The 23,900-nt window shown below is 39.6% G+C and overlaps 1 protein-coding gene across 3 annotated transcripts in view; it reads right to left on the bottom strand.

The window, feature by feature from the left end:
* ATP8A2 (ATPase phospholipid transporting 8A2) overlaps positions 1 to 23,900 on the bottom strand; it is a 350,586-nt gene that overhangs the window by 99,424 nt on the left and 227,262 nt on the right. For all 3 annotated transcript variants that reach the window (XM_049823013.1, XM_049823014.1, XM_049823016.1), the window contains 6 exons: positions 16,270 to 16,344; positions 13,414 to 13,536; positions 12,611 to 12,689; positions 9,195 to 9,256; positions 8,794 to 8,850; positions 4,398 to 4,505 (listed from right to left, as the gene is read on the bottom strand). In XM_049823013.1, the coding sequence (XP_049678970.1) occupies positions 4,398 to 4,505; positions 8,794 to 8,850; positions 9,195 to 9,256; positions 12,611 to 12,689; positions 13,414 to 13,536; positions 16,270 to 16,344 (504 nt within the window). The remainder of the gene's footprint in view (positions 1 to 4,397; positions 4,506 to 8,793; positions 8,851 to 9,194; positions 9,257 to 12,610; positions 12,690 to 13,413; positions 13,537 to 16,269; positions 16,345 to 23,900) is intronic.

Genomic DNA, 23,900 nt, shown 5'->3' with positions numbered 1-23,900 from the left:
AGTAGACAAATAACCTAGCAAGAATTTGACAGTTTAGCAGGAAGAAAATAAGTATCTTCTGTCAAGTATGCGGGCAGCACAAGGAAACAAAAAGCATGCCTGCCATTACAGCTATAAAAGCGGCTCTTACACGTAGCTGTTTCCACTAAGCAGAAGCAGAGTTGGTGGTACAATGATTAATTGGACTGTGATTTTGATGAAGCTTCTCTCAACTGCAGTTGAACAAAATTAACTGGAAAGTGCAGCAGCTCCAACTTCAAACCTCCAGCCGTGAGGAAGCTGGAGGCCTCAGATGAGAAAGGGCTTCCTAATGCCGTCCTGAGAGCAAATTAATGGGTTCCAAACCCAAAATGATTCTTAAACCCCAGTTCTGAGATATGCCCACATACAGCACAAAGCAAAAGTGTAAAACCCTGGAAATTACTAACCTGCACTTCGGATTAACCACAACACATGACCCTCTCGAAACCAGATTAAAACCCCCACTCTTTTACCCACTCCCCTCCAGGCTGGAAGAATGAGACTGATACTGATCTTTCTAAAGACATTTCCTTAATGGTAACAACAACTAATGAGGCAGAGACAAAACACAACACTTACATTAAGGGGGGGGGAAGTCAGAGCTCAGTAGTAGTTCCTTCTTCATCCACAACCAATAACAGATGCTTCAGAGACGTGACAGGAACTCCCCTTCCCTGCCACCCCCACTCTCCCTTAAAACACTAAAAATACAGTATTTTAGCTTTGGATGGGGAAGTAAGATATCTGTTGTTCTTCATGTTAGATATGTCCGGATCAAGACTCAAACCGTGATCACTTTCATACACATATATAACATCTTCTTGTACACATACAAATGCTTTTGGGCACAGGTATCTAGGTGTGTGCATGGGTGGGAATTCCTGCACACAGACTTTGATCCATACCATGTAATATTATTCCCATAAACCTAAAGTATGCTACAATACCTATGAAGAAATCCATACGAGAAAAGAATATGAGCAGCATTTCACTCAACACCTGCATGACATATGTAAGAAATGAGCACAAATAATATTGCTCACTGTTCTCTTTGGGGCATGAAATCCCGATCCGCCAGGCAAACAGAATACCCAAGACTGCATGAGAGCAGAATTACAGCTAACGTGCTGATCAACAAAATACCACCACGTTACAAGCCACAAGCCCCAAAAGTTCTGTTAAAAGACAATTTGAAAGGCACTCGCATCCTTAGTGCAGCACATTTCTGTACCACCTCTTAATGAGTATCAAAGTGGGTAGCACTTTTTAAAAACATAGGCATCCACTTGTTTCCAACAATCTGTGGCAAGAAGTCATAACTACTGGAAGGTGGGTAAGGATTCACATATCATACAAAATACTGTCCTCTGGGAGTGCTCATCCAAAGTCAGCTCCCATTCAAGTATCCTGGCTCCAATGGCAAGACAAAATAATAGGCACTGACTTTGCTCACTGTCACTGTTCTCTGCGAATACAAAAAGAACTTCTCTTAAAAAAACATACAAATATTCAGGAAAGCCAAGAGAGCTACCAGAGGGCTTCCTTTGGTACATTCCTTGGTCTCACATTATTGCTTCTGATACTATTAAAGGAAAATACTATTTGTGTGTCTGAAAAGGTTCCCCCAAAACAGCCAGAGAGTTTATTTCCAAAGTACCAGATGTCATACTATTGGAAAACTTCTGTTAAGGCCTACTGAGACTTTTATCACAGCTTTGTCGTCTTATGTTACATGTATTCTACTATGAATACTGTAGTAGAAACAGAAGAAATATGTTGACTCTTTGACAGCAGAGATTAACTAAGTTGCTTCCCTTTGCCCTCAAGGAGGAAAAAAAAATGGTATTATTTTCCCTGTGAGAATGCTCAAGATATAATGGGCAAGAGAAAGAAATACTTAGTGAAAATGGTTTAATAAATCCCAGCAGAAACAAAGCATCTTTTCACATACTTAAAAGTCTGCAAGGCTCCATGCTGACATTTGATGAATGGATGGAATAAAATGTTTTGCACCTCCTATCCCTTCTACTGATGGCATAAAGTCCCGGCTGGCACAGATGCTAGGTGAGTATATTACAGTGAAAAACAGCTCCCTTCAAATGCTACTGGATTTGCATAGTAGGACGATCTAAAATATTCTAGAGTTCAGTTTATTTGAAGATAAACACACTATTGAGATTCAAAAGCAAAATAAAGCTTTTAAGATACCTTGATTACTTGCAAATGCAGAAAAGATGATAGCAGGAGTAAAGGAGTAACTTAAGTCTGGGAAGCAGCAAGACAATTCATTTTACTGAACACAGCCTAACACGATCCCAGCTTATTTCACCACGTGGTGGTTTTATGACAGCAACTGATTACACAACAGACTTTGTATAAGTTAATCTAAGTGGTAAGCAACTTCCCTTTACCTTGGAAACTTTCCTTGATTTTAAAAAAGGATAAAAAAACCCCAAATCCACTCTCCTCCAACTGCTGCTCCTTTTCTCAAAAAGACAAGAAAACAGTGATAGAATAGTATTGATCCCCCCAACACACACACTGAAAGCCACACAACAGATGATTTCTGACTGCTTGTATTCATAAAGCGTCTTTCTAGAATAATGAACAATCCTTAACATCTTTGATGATTACCGACCCAGGGACACAGCTCCACAAGTACTGGACCAGACAATCAAATTAAATGTGTTCTCCACCAAAAAAAAGTACATGAGATTATTTTCATCTCAACAAGATATTAGTACCACTTCTCAAGTCATAATGTCAGAAAACCAGACCATAAAACCAAAGTTCAAATAGAAACACTATCTGAAAATATATTCAAGTAAACCCAAAACCTTATTAAAATGAAGCTTTTGTTCCAAGACCTGTGGTTTATGTTGGAGCAAATGTTGAATACCAACACAATATGAATTTTGTTGCAGTTGCAATTAAAAAATAATGGGAGCTACTTAAAAAAAAAAAGCGACACCAAGCTAAAGCTGATAGCCTAACCCTTCTTGTATGAAGGAACAGCTCACCTTATTGTTTGTGTTTTAGAAGGCTGACATGTTCACGGCAGCACTACAAGTGTGCTGTTGAGAACAAGTAGTTCATGGCTCTGCGTGATACTCAAGTCAAATTTCTGCTCCATATGTGAAAATGTGAATTAGAGCTACTGATGCTGTATGTGCTGTGAAACACACAAACAGCACCATGAAATACTATGAGAGGACCGAGGCTTTGTCTGTCTATCACTTACTTGCTGATCCCAGCCTGTCAGTTGTCACTCTCTGCTGTAAAAAGCTGTCCATGAAAATCTACCATAGCCTCCCTTATCCCCACTGTTCTAGAACAAGATAATAAAATATGTATTGGGCCAGAACAGTAACAAAATCATGCCTGACTGCTCTTGTTGAGTACAAACACGAGAGTAACCTCGAAAATCTCTAACTGGCTTGCCAACACTTAGCTTTTCTAACTATTATTTTCTAGTACACAAGGGTGACGTGAGTTAAATATGCTTAGATTCTTTGTTAAAATTAGTTTGCTTTGCTTCTTCCTGTACCATAAACAGCACCTTTGCATTAAGGAAAACTCTAAACTTACTACAAAGTACCTTTTTTCTGGTCATTTTGACAGCAGTCCCATTTCTACAGAATACCTTTTTAACATACGTTTATTAAGTCCTTCATTGTTCATGGTAAACCCCTATTTTAAATACACCCAAGGCTCTTGAGTGATTTTGACAGGCTCATGACTCAATCTTCTCACCATGGGTTGAAATAATGACACCGAAGGGAAAATTTCACCACCTGGAACTCAGCTGACACTGAAGGAACAAATCCAAAATTCCTCTAGTATTATAAAGGGACCAGTAACATATCAGCTTCCCTTCTGTTTCTGACCATCTTGTCTTATTCTCAAGTAAATTCTGGTTTATTTTAAATGAATGCAGGAAAAAAAGGAGGAGTTATGAAAGCAAAATATATGGAAGAGAAAGAATCCATGAGCAAAAAACAAAACCTCAAAACAAATAAACTAAATTTCTACATAGCATTTTGTCAAACACACAAAGTCTTACTAGGAAAACACCAATGAAAGAACCAGTCTCACTGCTATCCAAGTGAACTAAGCACCGTTATATAGTATCCACAGTGCATATAATCACATATGATATCACTTCTGGGGAGAAAAAAAGGCTCTTCTAATGAGGAGATTAAGCTAAATGAACGCAGAGATTAAAAAAAGGTTAAAATTAAGTACAAGCACTCTTACTAAAGCTCAGTCCTTTTCCAAGCATTGTGCGAGTGTGCAGGAAGCAGTAAGAAGCAGCGCTGGCGACAGCGCGGCGCTGCACTGAGCAGCTCACTGCGCAGCTGAACGTTCGTACTGACCTGCCCCAGCATGTCTGGTGCGATGGGAAACGTGGGCCAGATGGCTGAGTAGACACCGAAGAACACCAGCCAGAGCAGCATGCTTCCCCAGACGGCCAGGTGACTGAACTGTCGAGGAGAAGGGAAAGAAGGAGAGTCAACACAGGGCACTTGCTCCATCCACCTAACTCACAGGTATTTCTCTGTTCAGGTCTCCGTCGGTCTCTCTCAGGCCTGTCTACCACACTTGGTTTCACGCTAGTAGCACGGGTTGTTTGAACAGTATAAACCAGCTCTCCTCTTTAATTTTTGCCTCACTACAGGGCAGACAGATAGCCCTCGCAGCCAATCTGTCTTTCTTGGAGCTCCGAAAACTCATCAGATTTTCCTTGGTACTCTGATTTCTCTCACCTAGTGCCTGCTTCCTGTTGTGCACATGCCAGGTTCAATACAAACATCAAAAGGCAGAAATTTTCAAAGGCTCAGGTTAAAGTTCACATGGACCAATCCCTCATGGCAGAGGGCACACATACAAGCCACGTGCACCACTCGCTGACCTTTCACAGAGGAAGACTCAGTGCTGCGTAATGCGCTACCACAACCAACACCTACTAATCACCTTTGCTTTTTTTGTTTTAAAGGTGTCCTAAGTGATGCGATGCAGTTTATATCTTTACTGCTTCTTTAATCTGCAGACTCACTAAGAGTAAACAAAAGTAGTATTAAAGTGACCAAGAGCATGTCCAGAACAGACTTTGTTTCAGTTGCATTAAGTAAAGTAATTTTTAATACGTACCCAAACTGTTTTGCTGTTCAGGATGATTTAAGCTGTTCTACTTTTACACTGCAGTGGATGGAATCAGTAATTTCAGTTGTAACAAGCAACTGAGCTCATTATTGGCTCCAGCTTTTGTGGATGCCAACGACTCCAGAGGCTGATGACTTTGGCTCCAATTCAGTGAAGTACCTGCATAAATCTTAATTGCTAATTACATATGGGTATAGGAACATGGGAATGAATTCACACACTGGTTGCTGTGATGGACACAGGGTGTATGTTTAGTTCTCAGCTTTATACTTTCTATTTGACAACTGTACTCGTTGACTTTTTGAACAGTATGTCTAAGAAACAGTGTGTCTGAGTATTGCAGTTCTGCCTGCTGTGAGATAGACACAAACTTCTAGAAGGAGAAGAAAATTGCTCCTCCTCTGGAAGCGCTGAACATCCTCGGAAAGGAGAGCTTTCTCCAGCACAGGCAGTAAAAGCAAACAAGCACGGAGTCTGCAGCACCAGTGCAGTGCAGACCAGCAGAAAGCTGGGAGCAACTGGAAGCTGCCTTACAGTAGAAGCAAAACATCAGAAGTGATGGAAAGAACACTCTTCTAGGCACTCTCAGAAAGCTGGAATTTCGTTCAACCCTAAAAGTTGCTGGGCTAATGAGCAGTACATAGGATAGGCCCCTTCACTGATAGACACAGTGGGCAGGAAAATTTGTTTTCAGCTGGAGATCTGACCAGCAACTGCTCTATTTAAAAAACCCGACATTTTTAAAATTCAGTTTTAATGTGAATAAAACTAAGATACTGGAAGGTTTTGGTGGGGTTTTTGTTTGTTTGTTTGTTTGGGGGGGGGGGGTGTTTGTTAACACTTGGAGGAAGGGGGATATTTTACCCTTTCGGTCTACTTGCTTTTCTAAAAACTAGGGACAACTCATGTCAAGATTCTGACTAAAATAAAGCTCACCACAGTGAGCAGCTATTGTGCTCAGCTCCCCAAAAAACAAGTACTGCAAGGTTGCTGCAAGATCTCATCTTTAAGAAAAGCCAGCCCCATGCAAAGGCAGAACAGCACCAGCACCGCTTTCCCAAAGGACATGACTGACACCTTCTCTTGAGCCGCACAGCCTTCCTTCCGAACAAGTCGACAGAAGGCTCTGGATAGCTTGGACTGATGCTTCCAAGTTGCAAGCTCCTACAGACTTTATGGTTAAAACCAGTAACGATAAAAGCAAGCAGGGAAACCAGTCCAAGACACAGTCTTATTTTTTTAAGAGATGTATTTCTGCTATTGAAATTACATTGTTTTCTTTGTCTCCCTCCTGATTTTCTTCCCTGTCTGCTGGTAGGACAGTTTGAGTTTTGCAGCTTTTCACCTTGCCCTTTCCAGCTCAGCAAAGACTTAGCTCATTTAATGCTGTCTTTATCTTCTCTCATGGTTGTCCCAATCAAGTCTTCATCTCAGGCTTGTACCTGCCTGAATTGCTCCTCTACCTTTAAAAGAGCTTCTGTTTTAGGAAAAGCCTTTCTTGCCCTGCTTGAAAATGTTCCTTATACTCTCACCCCACCAACCTTTGCACTGTTGATCCTCCACTGATCTCTGTCATTTATCCCTGGAGAATTCATGTACAAAGCAGAAGTGAGTTCATCAGAGGCGTTAAATGAATGAGAGTCAGAAAAAAGAAATCAAGGCTCTCACATAAAAACTAGACACGCTAAGGCTATCCTCTGCATCCTATTTACCTGAAATAGTTCATATAGCATGGTAAAGCAGTGAAGAAAGCCGTAAGAATTTGGGAAAAAGCCCAGTGCAGTGTTCCAGATAGGTAACACATTAACATGAAGCTGCTTCACACAGCTCCAACATGCGGATTTTGTTATGCAGCACGTTACCGCTTTTACGGAAGCCTTTCTTTCCACACTACCTACTGGATATACCAGGCTCCCAACCACTTCAAATCTGCATTATTTATTTAAAGCTTTCAGCTAAACCCATCATGTTCTCCCAAGCGGCAGCATCCCTCTCACTCTCAAGAACAAATCGCATGTAACCAATCCACTTGATGATGGAGAAGCAGCTTAACTCGATGTCGTACATTTAATACTCTTCAAGTAACCTAAAGCTTCTCTGTGTGTTGATTCACTCACAGCTGAAACAATAACTGTAATCAACATCAGATTCCAAGATGATGAGAGTCACTGGTCCAAGCAATGGGACAGGAATTAGAAATGTGTATAGAAAAATGCTGATTCTAAACACAACGACTTTTTTATGCATAACAATAATTTCTCCATAAAATGCCAGTGTTAAAGAAAACTGAGATCTACTGAATGTTATGGTAACTTTTAAAATAAAATTTAGATAATAGGGGATCATAATTATTCCCAAGTGATTGAAAAGATACCAATTACCCAGGGAAAGGGAGAAAGGAGGAACCATCAAATAATTCACAACGTAACAGGATCTAAACAGGCTCATGTGCCTGCAGTGCAGACTTGGATACATCCTCTTCTAGTGCATGAGGGATTAATTTAAGAATTTTTGCATTTTAAAATGTTGGTACACAACATAGAACTTATGCATAAGCAACAGCAAAAAAAGAACAGATATTTTCAGATGAGAGAATGAGGCAGAGAATATTAGCATCTCCCTAATAATTAAATAACCTATACGGATAGTATTTCATCTTTAAAATTCAGAACAGACATCAGCTCATTAATCTTAACAATTCCTCTGGGAGGAATGAAAGAAAACATTTCACAACTAACAGAAGCAATGAGGTGAGGAGATTTGAGCCCAGCCCCTCAAAGAAACTGCTAAACTAAGAATATGAGAGTCCTCAAAACAGCTTGGTCTTGAGGGCAGTGTCTTAGTATGTCATGAAAACTAGATTCCCGTAAGGCATCTCACAGGAGGGGAGAAACAGGGACTCCATCAAAATAAAAAGATTAGTGTTTCAGAGGAGCTGGGGGAAAGAAGGGGAGAAAGGTGTCAAAGGTTGATCAACACAGGAACCTTCCTACCCCCCATATTCTTCAGAGGTCACTGCCCTGCCGCATTCTGACACCTGTCAGTAACAGAGCTCGCTCTCACTGCAAGTAAATGTCTCAATCTAGGAATCAACACAACCATTTGACTAACACCCTTATTACACTAAGCTTCCAAACAAAAAAAATCTCATCCAATGGGAAGTCACCAGTGCTTTTTACTAGCTTCAAAGACATTTTCAAAGCCCAGTTGTTTATCTATGTGCAGACACTTATCATTCCCTATTGCATTGATTTTTAAAGGGGCTACAGAGTACAAAGATGATGTTCTTGATCTATTTCCTTAAGCAATTACGATAGTACGTTGATTTCATGCAAAATTTACTCAATTTTAAATAGGTATGTTGGCAATATACTTCTAGTGTTCTCTTCCTGCTTCTGACAGGCTGCCCTTTTTCATCACACATATCATGGGATCTACAAGTTCATTCTCCTCTCACATCCAGTACTTACAGAGCTTTGCAACTTATGCTGACAAGAAAGATGCAATTAAAACACTAAAGCCTCAAATGATTTTTAGTACTTTTCTGTTTTAATACTCACTGAGGAGGAAGGTGTTCTAATAAAATAAGATATACTGGAAAGTACTTACTCTAGTCCACGCAGTTGTTTCTAAGCCAGCTTTCAGACAAACAGTGACTACAACATACTGCAAGGAAAAAAGAAAGAGACACCTTCAGTACTAACACTCTCAAATTCAAAAGTGTTCATGGCCCGATCTCCCCTTTACACCTTAAAAGTTACTACCACTTAGGTACCAACCCAGGACCTTGGCAGTGTGGGATGGGGGAAGGACAGAGCAGAAGATATTGTTGGTGCATGTCTGGAAAAAAGAAAGAAATGAAAAAAGAAGGAGGGAAATCATGCAGACAGCATAAGATTGATTTTATTTTACTTGTACACTTTCTTCTGGTTTACATCATTTTCTGATGGGACAAAAAAAACTGTAAAGAAATTCTACCACTCAAAAATTGCTAGGATACACAAACTTACAGTGTAAACGATGTTTCCAACAAATAAATAGTCAATTCCCTGGCCATTTGTGAATACTGCATCTGAAAGGAGAAAAAAAAAGAAAAATTATCACATTTGTTATCAGTTTATTAACAGAATAGATGAAATAACTAGGAGATTTTTCAGGAGAAAATAACTGGTCCCAGCCTTGCCTTTTAGAACATTTAAGAGCACTTTTAGAAGCTGTGAGATAATGGTAATGCAAAAGTTGTCGTAAGCCAGGACTGAGACACAGTGCTTGGATAGAGCATATATCCATAGTCCTGGTTGCCAGAAGCCATTCTAGCAAAACGGGAAGTGTTTGCCAGACCCTAACGTGTAATTTGCCCGTAAGAGCTGAGGTATGTCAGCGTCACTTGTTCTGTCACCATCTGTTCTGTACTACTTATTGACACCTTTAACAAATCCCATTATTTGCTGTGCCTGTGAAAAAAAAGCCTGTAAAACACCAGCTGATTTGTGGTGAAATAGCGCTGAAATAAGAAAAGCCGCAAAGGTTCCATCTCTAAAGGACACGTGTAACATCTAAAATACCTTACTGGAGGTTAATTCTGTACCTGAGCAGCATTCAGTCTACGCACCCTTGCCCTAGTCAAGTGTGTGCAAGGGTAAGTACATGTTAATCTATCGTTTGAAAGTGCCAACCGTGGCAATACTTCAAATGTCTGTTTAGTCTTTCTTAGTCCTTGTTGAATAAAAGCGGAACACCATGAAAGTACATTCGACAGCCAACTAATGCCAAATGAACTTGTACTCACAGGAGCTTTCAAGCATTACTCAAGCATGATAAGTAGTGCTGTTTTCACAGGTTTTAAGACAACTGCTAGAGAAATACACAAACAGCAGGGATGAAAAAGGCTTAAGATAAAACCTTGGACCTGTTCCTAAACACATACTGCCTAGCACAGTGCTTCTACTACAAGGGCACCATTTTGCCAGATTTATTTGCAAAACTGGATCTGACATTCTTAAACTAGGGTCATCTACTTAGTTAACTACGTTCCTGTAATGTAGGTCTCCAGGATCAGTAAGTTAAGTCTACAGAGAAGAGTTCCTGACACCCTGACCTCTGTGGTGAAGACTTTGCTCAGCTTGTGGGTAAAAGGACTATATACTTAGTCAGTGCAGTTATCCCAAGCTACTTGTTATGTCTTTCTTCTACAATGGCTGGATGTGGTTGTCTCCAAAGAACTGACAGTTTGTGAATGTTCTCCAGAAGTTGCTGCTTCTACATCCCTGCTTTCTTTTCTCTTTGAAACCCCAACTACCAAGAAACAGCACCAGATAGACTAGTCACTAACACCACTACAGGAGCTAAAGCCTGAGACAGCTTGGTTAGGAATTGGTTTGTTTCTAGCCACTGGCATCTCTATCACGCCAACTCCTCCCCTGGTACTCTGTGGCTTCAGGCACTTACCACATCATTCACAAATACACATCAAGTTTTAACAGTCACTTCCCTCTTTCCTCTAGCGTCAATGAAAAAGGTGAAGAGCACCAGAGAATTGAGCCTTCCATGTCCAGTGAACCCTGCTGATGCCAGCAGTCTCAGTTTATTAAGAAAAAAGCATGCCTAAATACATATTGGTTTTGATAGATCTAGAATAAACTGACCTAATGACTTTGCTAATATATTGTTCTAGTGCAACAACACAGTGCATATTTAAATAAATGAATAATTTTGGTGTAAATGTCAATTTTTTAAAAGTTACATTTTACTGCATTAAGTTAATGCCTTTTTCCAGTGATTTCCATGACCTTCCACTTTGGGAGGCTAAGCAGTCCTGAAAGGAATGATATTTCTGTTAATGAGAACAGCAGGATGCTCAGTGAACATTCATTTCTAAAGCCATACAAGTGCCCATTCATAGACTATATGCACTTCACATTCTAAGGAACTCGAGAGGTTAAAAAACATCCCAATGTGAATGGCGCATTTTTGTCTCTAGCACTGAAATCCCTTTTTCACTTGGAAATACAAAGAAACTTGAAAATTCAATATTCATTCCTCTTTGGAAAGCAAACTAAGCAACCTATTCAAAGGAACTCAGAAAGTTACTATTTAAGCGGGTGAGTATTCCAGTCTTATTTTAATTGTTGAAATTAAAATTACATTATCTATTTAGAAATTAGTTAGAAAACCATTGATGGAAGACTAAAACAAAACCTGTATTTTTCTTTAACTGTAACCACTACAGACATCAGCCTAAAATTTCTGAAGTGGGATTTAAAGAAGAGCTGTTCGAGATTAACATTTCACATAGGTATTTTTATGTGAAGCAGAACAACAAAAACCCTCAAATCAAAACAAAACCCAATCAACCATGAAAACTCTCTCCCCAAAACTGAACCGAGCTCCCAGCCCACATATGGAGGAAAGGGAAGTCCCTTTCTTGTCTTGTCCATCAGACCACATGTGAAGCCACCACTGCGGATATGATACTGACACTTTAGTCAGGTAGAGGAACATGAACCTGCCTCTCACAAGTATCTTTAACATCATGCCTCTGATGTGAGCATTCATCTTCTCTCCCTTTCCATTTTCATTCACCTCCTCCCCAATTAATTCATCCTGGAGCCGAGAAGGTTGTCCTGAAATTAGTGTTTTCCAGGAAGGAGTTCCAGTTTTGAAAAATTCATTATTTTAGATAAATACTATTCACCCCTGCCTCAAAATTCCTCATCTGATCTAGTCCTACTTCTTACAACAGTAAAAGAACAGATTTCCCATGGCTCTTCCTGCCCACACAACTATATGGCAAAGCTAGGTAGGAACCATATGGGATTTACTGTTCCCTGAAATACCATGTAGTTGCATTACCTTTCATGGAAAGCAAGATTCAGTAAGACTAATTTGTACATGGAAAAAGTCTCATTTCCCTAATATCTCTGACTCTTGATCTGGTCTACTTCCATTCCAGCCAATTAATTTTTTCCACAGACTTCAACAGTAGTGAAATCTCTCTATTTTATCCTACATTTTACAGTACTGTGTTATGGAATGGGAAAGGTCCAACAAGATAGAAAGCAAATGGTTGTAATATAGCTGCTGTAAGGACATTATACAGTAAAAAGTTTAGATCTCAACCCACTACCAAAAAAAAAAAAAAAAAAGGCATTTTACAGAACATTATTCACTATTCCACTAAGACTTTCTGGCAAAGCAGCAGTTTAATTTTTCACGTGTTAAACTCACTATATGAACAATAATTATGTTAAATTAGAATAAGTTCTGAAAGCCACTAGATAACTAGCCAAGTTCAGCAGCTACAGCCTATTGAGCTGTCTGTCAGCATTATTTTCTTGGGACTTGTCACGACCTCCTGTTCTGCAAACACACTGGCTCTCTGAGACTGAACATCAGTTACTGATGGAAGAAATAAAGAAGCCTTTACCATGCTCCAGCACTTTCAGTGGAAACCAGAAGAGAATGATGGAATGGATCAGGGCATTGATGCAGTGACCCCAGAAAACCTGAGGGAAAACAAACCAAGTTGTCAGTGAAGTCCAAAACTCTTGACCTCTCTCTAACTCCTAACAAACATCTCATTGTGTAGTTAAAAGTCACACAACGTTTGTCCTGAAGTGAAATACCTAAACTTCTGCAGGACCTATTTGCTCCTACAATTTCTGCTCTTTCACAAGAGAACACTGGTCCAGTTGGATGGTTTTATTCTAACAACTTAAAATATAACAGGCAAGCATGCTTGCAATTTAAGATCTTTACCAAAATACAGCAAACAGATGGAGTCACCCTTCTTTAATTACCTCAAAGAATTATATTAAAAGATTGACTCAGTACTATGACATGTTCTATTTTCTTTTAACGGGCAAATATGTTGTGCCCCACAATGTTCCACTTACAGATAATGCTGTTTTGCACAAACTAGAGCTTTACATATCAGTAGTTGTGAATTGAAAAGTCATACTCTGATACAAATCTTACTTTGAATTGAAATTTATGGATATTTCAGGACCAGTTTCAGTTGAAGCCATAGCAGAAAATCCTTATTTGAAAAGGACTTTTTTTTAATAAAAAAATTAATCCCTTGAAAAGAACGTGGAGGCAGAACAATCTTAATCTCAGTGGCTAGCATGAAGCAAAAGTAACAGTAGGGAATAAGTTATTTTCTAAAGAGAAAGACCTGGAAAATCAGAATATGTATGGTTATTCTTAAAGAAACAGACTTTTCCTTACCCTTGTGTTGAACCCATCTGCATTCTGAGTAATTTTGTATAGCTGTGGAAATCTAAGCATACTATCTTGAGTACACGATCGTTCAAAAATTCCCAGAGTAAAGGGTGGCAGCGCTGTGAAAATCTGCAAGGAAAGCACATACTAATTAAAAGCAGCTATTACTTTTAAGTGGATCTCAGATAATATTTCAGTATCTAGACAATAGCAAAATTCCCACAGGCTTCAGTGAAGACATATTACCAACTAGCATGTTATTTGACATAATTTTCCAATCTCCAAACAAGTCCAAACATGAATTTCAGCAATTCATAACTCTCAAATATTGACTTATGAACAAAAGAAACATGAAAGAAAATTCAGACTATTAACCAATTAGCTTAAACCCAAGAAGTTAAGCATCATTAGCTTCTGATGTACCAGCTAATCTAGCAAGGGTAAAACACATCAGACTACAAAGGAAAGACAACACGTCCTTTTTCAAAAAAGCCTTGTGGGAATGGGTTCAAATAAACCTGCAGTTGTAGCCATAATTAAATATGTAATATGCTTAACCAAAGCTAAGTTTACAGACAACGCAAATGTGGAAATCACATTTAAAAAAAAAGGAAAAAAAAATATCTACTGTAAGACAAGGGCCATTCTGTATTATGGAACTTTGGGGATTCTCCAGGCAGGCATGAACCGATAGGAAGAAATTAACTGCAGTACGTGTCTGTGCTATGGGTAGACGCTTAGATGACCAAGCGTCGGAAGCTTTCCAGGAGAGGCAGCAGGACACTTTGCCAGCAGCAGAGTAAATAAGCCTCTGCCGAGTCCCATATTGCTGCTCTTAAAGTGTTTCCAGGATCTGAGACAGCTCATTTAAAGCCAGCTTGGGTATCCATGTTTCATGCAGTCTGCAGTGCAGGCACAGAGTGAAAATACCAGTGTGCATGCCTGAACGCTAAGCTTCATTCACTTCCTTTTACATCAACAGTTTATATCGGAAAAATCATTTCTAGTCCTATACAAACACGTATTTTTAACAGTTTGAGAAGTGTTCTTGAAGTTAAGAAGCAGCTTGAAGTTACGTACTGTTCCTAGCACGTAGGCATGTTTGCAAAAGTTGGGCTGTGGTTCCCACCAGCAGCAAGCAGCAGTCAGGGAGTAGAAAAAAGAGCAACACAAAGGACTAGAGACTAGTGAGAATCAATAATTACATCCCTAGATCCAATGGAGAACGTGCTGCTTTCACTCATGAAGTGATAAACTAGATGGTTAAAATAACAGCAGGCTAGGGGTAGGGAACTGAAACTAAGACCACTGGTCCAATATAGTTCAAAAAAGGGCATGTTCTCACACAGCTTTACAGGTACTTCCCCAGGTTTCCCATACTTATGGGGCATTTACACTCTCACTTGAATAAATCTTCTAGTGGTTTTGTTTATGAAGGTAAACCTCCGGTATGAACCAGTGCAAAAGCAGGAATTACGATGCTCCGATGGTTTCCTACACTTAATATTTTAGTGAGACTACTAATGAAATAAAGGGGTTAATCAGCAGAGAAGAGAATGACAGAGCGAAATCCACTTAAAAAAATCTAACCCCTTCAAATTGTGGAAGTCCCCAATATCCCACTAGCACTTGATTCTTCATGAGTCCATGCAGCCGGTTCTAATTTTAGAAAATACCGACCTTATAAAACAAGGGTTAGTTTCTACATCACTGATTCTAGAAGATGAGTTTCATCCATGAGCTTTATGTAAGGTAGGTAGATCCATCAAGTCAGGTTTAAAGATAATAGATGCAAATATCTAAACACAAATGACAAACTGAGTAACAGTCAGGAAATTAGGGTGAAGAGAATCAAGGGAGTAGAAAATCCCTGAATAAGTATCTTCCACAGAGAACATGAAATCTTACGGAATATGAGGGTTTGTGCCATCATTTTTAAGATTAACGTGACAGAAGTTAAGTGTTTCTATTAATACCACTCAGTGATAGAGATAATTTGCTGGATTTTTCTGTATTACCATATATTTGGAATAAGTCGCCTTAAAATACAAAAAAATTAAACTTCCTCTCTTCGAAGAGAAATGCAAAGGATTTTTCAACACTGACAAAGCATCCTAATGGCTTAGAAATCCAGACACCAGGCCACTCATCAGTAACATTACAAAGGTAACACCATTGAAAACACCAGCACAGGTCTACGGTATGCTGTGGAACTTGGTCCCAGAGATCCTCCAGACTTCAATATTATTGATTAAATAGTATTACTGATTCAAGTGATAAAGTCACATGGCACAGTGCGGGACTCTGCAGAGCGCAGCGAAAATCAGAAATCACTCCTGGACTGACACATCCTGCTCTTGGTTCAAGTGAAAAATGCTGGTGACACAGCGATGCTACTTCCCGTTCTGTACTTAACGTAGCATAGGTCAACCCAAAACATCTGCATGACACTTCTCTGAGCATCTGTTACAGGGTTTGAGGAAAAAAAGCCAAACCAAAACTCAAAGATTAAGACTCTATATCTATTTTGAACATGAACAGTCAGCAAAATATTCAGTATAAAAGAGTGAATATGCTCTCGAAGAGGAAATTAAATTCCCATCTAGAAGGTGCATAACTTTTATGGAAGTTATATTAGGCCAAACATGTATTTCCAAGGCATTTTCTGAAATCTATTTCTGCGACCAAAACACTATCCAAAATGAATTTTTTTTTCCTACCTCAGAACGGATCCAAAATGGATTTTACAAATGAACTCACCTTTCCCGACATACATCCAAGACAGTTACCTGTGAGAAATGGGACAACAAAATAACATAGAAGTCTAACAAGCACTATCAAGTCAAAACATGTAGCACTTACCACATTATACAGACCAATGCACCACCGCTCAAATAAGATCTGCCCAGAAAATCCATTAACGAAAGCAAACCAAAGCTGAAACAAAGACAAGTTACAAGAAGCTTTAGATTACTACTGCAGTACATGTTTCCATTTACAGCAGAGGAGAAGGATGTGGAACACAGACCACTATCTGGAGACAGCTGCTTGTCATGCTCTAAAAATAATCATCAGCAGTGCCAGGCAGTTACTCTCTTCTAAAGTCTTACATTTTAAATAGTGCCAGAGTACTGCTTATTTAAAATAAAATACTCAGGTGATGGAGCAATTTGCTGTATTTGCATCATTACTCTAAAAAAACAAATGGCCTCAAACTATTCCAAAATCTTTATTGCTGGCAAATTAAGATGCTTGAAGCAAGAAGCCAGCCTCATTTCCATCATGGTTGGCAAAGACCAGAATTTTCAAGGTAAGCATGTTTTGATGGACTCTGTGCTTAACTAGTGTCCTATTTTTACAGTCCCAGAATTCCAGCGACACCAACTTATCAGTTAAATAATCATATTATGATTTTGTTGTCCATATGATGTAAATATTACTGTTTAATAAACTATCAATTTAATAAGTAAACATTGGAAGAGGTCGCCCAAAGAGGCTGTGGAGTCTCCACCCTTTTACAAGTTTACAAAACCTAACTGGGCAAGCCCTGAACAACCTGGTTTGAATTCACTGGTCACCCTACTTTAAGCAAGAAGTTGGACTAGATGGCCTCCAAGTTGCCTTCCAACTAAGGGGATTCTGTAATGCCACAATCCCAGAAAACCACTGTTAGCTGCAGTGCATAGGTAAAACTCTTTTCAGCATTTCCTTGGACCTAGCTCCCTTGAGACTACTTCTTATCTTATTTAAGCAGCTTTTTGAAGCAAGAGCTGCTTTACTGGGTTAGAACAAAGTTTTAGTCAATGGGCATTGAAAGAAGCTTAGGAAGGACTTTTCCCAAGTAAACTGGAAACTGGAAGAATAATCAGCAGTTTAAGGGCATCCTGAAACAGTTTGCATGTCAATCATTGCACTTAATAGATAACTAAGCATTTCTGTGAATTTGTGGCTGTAGCCCCTTTTAAAATCAACACTGCACCACAGCACTTCATTCAAAAGTAATTCAACACTGCGTGTGGGAACACTCCCCCTCCCCACTCCCTTTCAGAATGTTTTGTCTTGCATTTAGTTGACAAGTTCACACTGCACTGGATGCACTAGGTATTGCAGAGCAGTCAAGTGATGCCGGCGCCTATTCCCTTCTCACCGCCTCAGAGCCCATGGAACTCACTGCCAAGCACCTTTTCTGACACCATTCTGTCACTCATACAGAGCAGCACTCTCCTACCAGCATAATTTATTCTCTGGCTCACTTGCACAGTATTAGTGTACTAGCAAAACACTTCAGATAATTAGTTAACTGTATGTCATCGGATGTCTTCTCCGCTCCCACCCAAAATGGATATAGAATAATTAGGAAAGAAGACAAGAGAAGATAACAAGACTGCATCAAGACCTACAACTGTTTTCATAGATGCAATATGTAAAAAGACCGGGACTCTTCAGTATGGGACATCAGCGACTTACGGGAAGATTAAAGTATTTACAAGATTGACAAGAATAACAAATAGCTGTTCAAATAGGCACTGCTGCAAGATGCCAGATTAACAGGCTACACAAAAACAAAAAGTGAAATGTTTTCACACGATACATGGTTGATCTACGGAACTGCCTGCCAGACGATGCTGTGGATGCAAAAAGCAATTAGGCAAAACAATAATCACAGAATGAAAATTGGACAGCAGATGAGTCTGCCAGAGAACTACCACTGTTCACAGCAGATCAGAAACCAGGTTAGTTGGACTCTTATTCTGAACCTCTACAGATGTTCTTACTTCTGTTGTGCCACTACTCTTGTTTAAAATGAATCATCATTCTAATGCACTCTCACTGTTCAAGCGAGAATCAATGACACTGGTATCAACTCATTTGCTTATAGATATGCCTTGCACAGTAGGCCAGCTATTTAAACTTATTTCCTACAGTTTTTTAAACTTTCAGCTGCTCCTTCTTTCAGCTGCTCCTTCTAATAGGGAATTTCTATCACTTTCACCCTACGTTATTCAGAGTTTGCACTTTTCTACACCTGCTGCTCTTCTTGCAGCCTGTAGTTTAGAAATGCCCTTGTAAGCTTTCTTAAAAGCCAGCAGTTTCATTCTATTTCCATATAGCTGAAACGCATCACCCTAGTATAAATTGCAAAATATTTCTCCAGTTTCCTAAAAAAATTTCCTCTTTCACATTGTCGGTCATGCACTAATTGAAATTAAATAAGCATTTAAGCGTTCAACTCCCCAGCTCTGTCCAGAACAAGGACAATTGTACATCCCAACTTTTTTCATCACTTCTACTGTATTGACACCTTGAATGATCACTGCTCTCTAAATCTCACTCTAATCACTCAATTAATGGCCCAAAGTAGCATACAGACTACTCTCACACGTGGAGAGTTTCCACCACTTGTATGCCTCAGCTCTTCAAATGAAAGATATGAAAGATCTGCGGCACAAAGCCTGAGGTCCCAAAAAGAAACCACAATTAATTTGGGGCTGTCAGGTAAGGAACTTGAGGGCTGCTTCTCCTAGGAAGAAACAGAGCTTTAAACAAGCATACTCCCAGACACTTAGCAATGATGATCTAGGCATTTACCATCTCCAGGCTTCTTGCAATTAATTGCAACTATGAACGAGGGCATCAATCCTAGAAAACATAAATAGCTCACAAATCAGAAGCCTGTCTGCCTAGCTGGCAACCTCCGCCTGTGCTCTGCTCAGTTTTCTAGATCCCACTGGGCAAAGCAAACTTCAAAGGTTTGGTAGCAAATGTTGAGGCCTTTTATGACATTGGCTCACGCTACTTAGGAAACCATTGCTTTCTGAAACCATAGCCTCCCACAACTAGTCCTCCAGCAACAGACTGTTCTGATTTTCCATCAAGATGGTAAAACAAAGCAACCAGGCTTTCTGTAGCTGGCCCGTGACTAGAAGAAAAGCCCGAAACCAGGCAAAGCTAACATCTTAGATTCACATTTCCCAACAAAAGTATTAGCAGTAATGAAGTGAAGATACAATCATATAAAACCTGGAAAAAGCAAAGCTATTAAGATGCCTCACAAAGGAGCAGACTGTCAAAGTACAAGTGAAAAATACTGCCTCAACAACCCAATTCTTTCTACTCAATGTTCCTACTCTGCCACAATTGGGTGATGCAGAATTCATTAAAGACCCTGCTAAAACCACCTTGAGGTTAATCAATTACTATAAGAGAACATTGAGAGGAATGCGTCTGACTGTGGTAAACAGGTATCTAGGTGCCACTATCTTTAGTCTTCTGCAGCATCTTTCCACACTGAAAGAATTTTCTAAAGAAAATTTTTCTCCTTATTTCAAGGCTGGTATGATTTAGATGGGCAAGAACTAACATTCAGAAAGTTCGATGTTCTGCTATTTCAAAAACCAAATCAGAGCTATTTTTCTTTTGGCAGGATCCATATAGGTGAAAACTAGAAATGAGAACATTCCCAATGCTTCTGCAAATCTGCATGCACCACATGCTCCAAACAGAGGGCAAAAGCTGTAACAGTTACGAGGCACTGTAAATAACAGCTGTGGTTATCTTTTCCAGAGATTCACATTATTAAATGCCAATCAACAGAAAGAACGTCATATACTTCCTTGGTATCTTAATGTCAAGAGTAAATCAGATACTATGCGCAAAGTACGCACTCACTTCAGATTTAACACAAGCCTTAAATTGTCATGCATGGTTTAAGGACCAGCTGTGTGCAGAGAGAGTATGGTATTCTTTAAGGTCAGCGAAGGAAAACAACCACCAAAACACAAAACCCAAAACAAACCACACAACAAAAAAAAAATAATCAAAACAACCCCTCCACCTCAATGTTCCTGTTAACAAAATGTACTAAATGTATTTGAAGTTGCAACAACCCATGCTTGACTCAGACTTGGTAAGCTGGTAGGAAAACTTGCCAAGTCTGCCTGGCTTGCCAAGCTCCAGGGGTTTGCAGGGCTCAACTCCAGCACTGCTATGAACAAATGGACCCAAAAGTTATTAAACTGCCTTTCTGGCTGGAAAAAAGAAACCTTTTCACTTTAACTATTACCTGACTGCCAAAAAGCTGGAAAAGCTTATTTGTAACTCAGCTACAAAATATATATATTTTTCTCCCAAGGAACAAGAGGTCCAATTTAAACGTAAAGAAATTCAGACCCAAGGCTGAAATCTGGGTTGATATGTTGCTGAGCTTTATTATACCAGATATTGCAAAGATCTGAAACCAGGAGGTATTGTGCACAAAGAAAGTGGAACTATGTTGCAAACATGTTGTAGCCCATGTTTCCTGCCTTGAAGTGTGGCCGTATTCTTTAAATAAAAAATCCACTGCTGAAACACTTGATGCCAGCTGTGATGTGGGCACTTCGCCACTAGAGAAGGCGGAGGGGGTGCGGCAACCAGACTGCTGCCTCCTTCCAGAGGTCAACAAAAGCCAACAGATGGTAATACTTGGTTAATATTGACTTGACCTGCAGGCAAACTGAGGATCTCGAGGAAAAACAGTTCCGCGCTGCCATTTTGAGCCACACAGCCCATCCACCTGCTCTAGAGTATCTTCTGAGAAAAGATCAAGTGTTATTTTCAAAAAATATTCCCACTTGAGCAAGTTGGAAGGCAATTTTAATTGCATTATTGCTTCATGCATAATTACCACAACATTAATGCCTGAAATAGCAGGAACTAATTTATTTAAGTGCTCTAAGGCACTGGGATAGCAAATCATCTATTCTAAATGTGTATATTTATGAAGTCTTGATAATAGACAGCTTAATGAGTACTAGAAATGTTTTCCCAATGCTGCTAAAGGGCACAGAAAGCTAATGTAGTCAGGGTATCAACAATTGCCACAGGCACCAATTACAGCCAGACTAGATGCCTTTACTATTCAGAAATGAGTTAAATTCTTAAAATATCCTCTCTCAGCACACATGCATTTTGTGTGTCCTTACCAAATAGGCTCATTTACAGTTTGCCTAATAAAGCAGGTTTGTGCATCTCCTGTGCAGTTCATTAATAATGTATCCCGATTAAAAATCTCTCATTACAGATGTCTCTCTCAATGCTGGGCTCTTACTCCTGTCCAAATGCACACAGCCTTAAAATAATCCCTTCATTAGAGAATGTACAGCACCAATTTTATAATATAGGTAAAGAGCTTTATTAATAAAAATTGACAGGGTAGGCATGGCTGCCTGAGACTCACTTGATTTGCCAAAGAATATTTCCCTCGCTCCTCTTATTCCCCCCAGTCTTATTAACTCTTTGTTGAAAAACAGACTGATGTTTTTCATTTGAAAAGCATTTGCTCTAGGTTTGCACACCCCAAACAACTGCCCATTTAAGCTTAAAAATCATCTCCCATCTTCTCCCCAAGTGTTAGCAATTATTTTTAAAGTTTCATGCTGCTTTTGTCTCATTAAACCCCCCCCCCCCATACATTTACTGCAAAGCTTGATCAGATACACAGATATCAAAACAACCAATACAAGAGAGATTTCCTGGCCTTAAATACTAATTTATTAACTAAGCCTGAACAGTTATTACTTCTATTGCTGACTACAGATAGACAGTTTATATTTCAGCATACTAAAGAGCACAGTTTTATCAGCTTCGTCCTTTCTCTGCTTATAGAAGAAGCATATGCAGAAAATTTGATTTCTTCCTTATACGTGTTGTTTCCACACTCCTCTTCTCTAACCGATCAACTGCTGACATCCTTCCTCCAAATCACAGGTCGCATTCAACAGGAGAGGCAAGCACAGAGCAGAACAGAAGGGAGAGGGGACCTCAGGGGCAAGAGGAACATCACCCCACAGTTACACAGACTAGCAATTCTTACAGTTTAAATCCTCAGAATAATTCCGAAGACCTCAAAATTAAATAAGAATTAGCTACCCTCTGGGTTTTTTTCTCAGTGGTTATCGTTAGATAGCAATCATGTTTCTTGCCCTGGGAGTTTTGAATACTGTGGAAAGATACATCTGCAGATGACTCTGCAGTATACATAAAAGGACCTAGCCATTAAGACATGAGAAGATTGCCTCTTCCAGCAACATTTGACCCTGATATACTGATAAATGTGTTTAAAAAAATACCCAACAAAACATAGCAGGCCATGCAAACTCCTTCTCTTCACAGTGGGGTGGTGTTTTTCTTTTTTTGTGTTCTTTGAATTACATGAACATCTAATCAGTATGCCAAATTATGCATTTAATATTTACGTCACTGGTAAAATGAACATGCAGCCCATTAGAACAAATTTAACAAAGCTCTGTAATCTGACTTTTTTTTTTTTCATCTTATGAAACCAAGTTTCATAAGAAAGGGCAAGATATTTCTCCAGCTCTTCTGGTGTGAAGCGTTCCAGGGACTTAGTATTTCTCCAGCACACTAATTGCTGCAGAAGCAAGCCTACGATAACATGATTAGAAATGGCCCATGTTGCCAAAGGGCAGATGTACTTGCCAAAAGATGTGGTTAAACTTAGCAGTTCCTCAGAACATTTCCCTTGTAGAAACAGAGCCAGCTCTATTCTGAGTTTATTTTTCATCCTTCCTTAAGTCTTCTGGAGTATCAAGAAAGCTGACACTGCTACACTAGAATCGTCTCATCATGTATATATGTGACACCCTAGAGGTGACAGTACTCACATACTGACTTTTTAAAAATCAAGTGGAAAAAACCAAGGCTCGGGCCAGTTCACTCAAGCCTCATGAGGATGCAGAGTTTCAGCATGCCTGTGTGGTCAAAGGGGTCCAAACCACAGCCAGAGCAAGACTATCAAGACTGATGACGCTGGGAAGTCTCCCATCATTATCCTACAAAGCCAGCAGAGCATCCTGCTCTGGCTGGAAGTCAGGCTGAGAAGGCTGGAAGACGCCAGGCAAGAAGAAACAAGGCAGGAGCTTGTTGGCTACGTCCTCCTCCCATCCCTTTTTTGAGGAGTGAGGTGGGCTCAGCTGCTTGGTTGGCAAGCTGGAAACATCATGCCAGGCCACTGTCTGCTGCTGAGCAGTGGAAACTCATGCTATGAACTCCCGGGACCACCAGCCTTCTTATACAAAGCAAACCCTACTGGTAACACTCCTTTCTTGAGCAAAAAAAGAACAGCTGTAAAGAAAGGTTTCCATCAACGTGGAAGACATGCTTATGCACACAGCAGCAGTGACTGCAGTGTTGGAGACAACTCGGTAATGTTAACATTTTGGGGTTTTTTTTGGTGGTGTTCTTTTTTTGCCTCCCAGATTTGCCTGATCAACTTCTTGAACTGCCCTTGAGTACTAGCACATCACTGTGGAACTAAGAAGTACAATATGAATATTAATAGCTTGGCATGTATTAATGAGAAGTTACGGTATCTCCTCAGCATGTAATCACTCTAGACTGGTCTTGATACAACTTTCACAACTGTGTATTGATCCACATCTCGCATAAAAAGATAAGGACGAGCTATTACATGGTTATAAATGACCTGCTGG

This window comes from Accipiter gentilis, chromosome 19 (assembly GCF_929443795.1).
Source record: "Accipiter gentilis chromosome 19, bAccGen1.1, whole genome shotgun sequence".
NCBI lineage: Eukaryota > Metazoa > Chordata > Aves > Accipitriformes > Accipitridae > Astur > Astur gentilis.
This window is presented reverse-complemented; position numbering and strand designations above follow the sequence as displayed.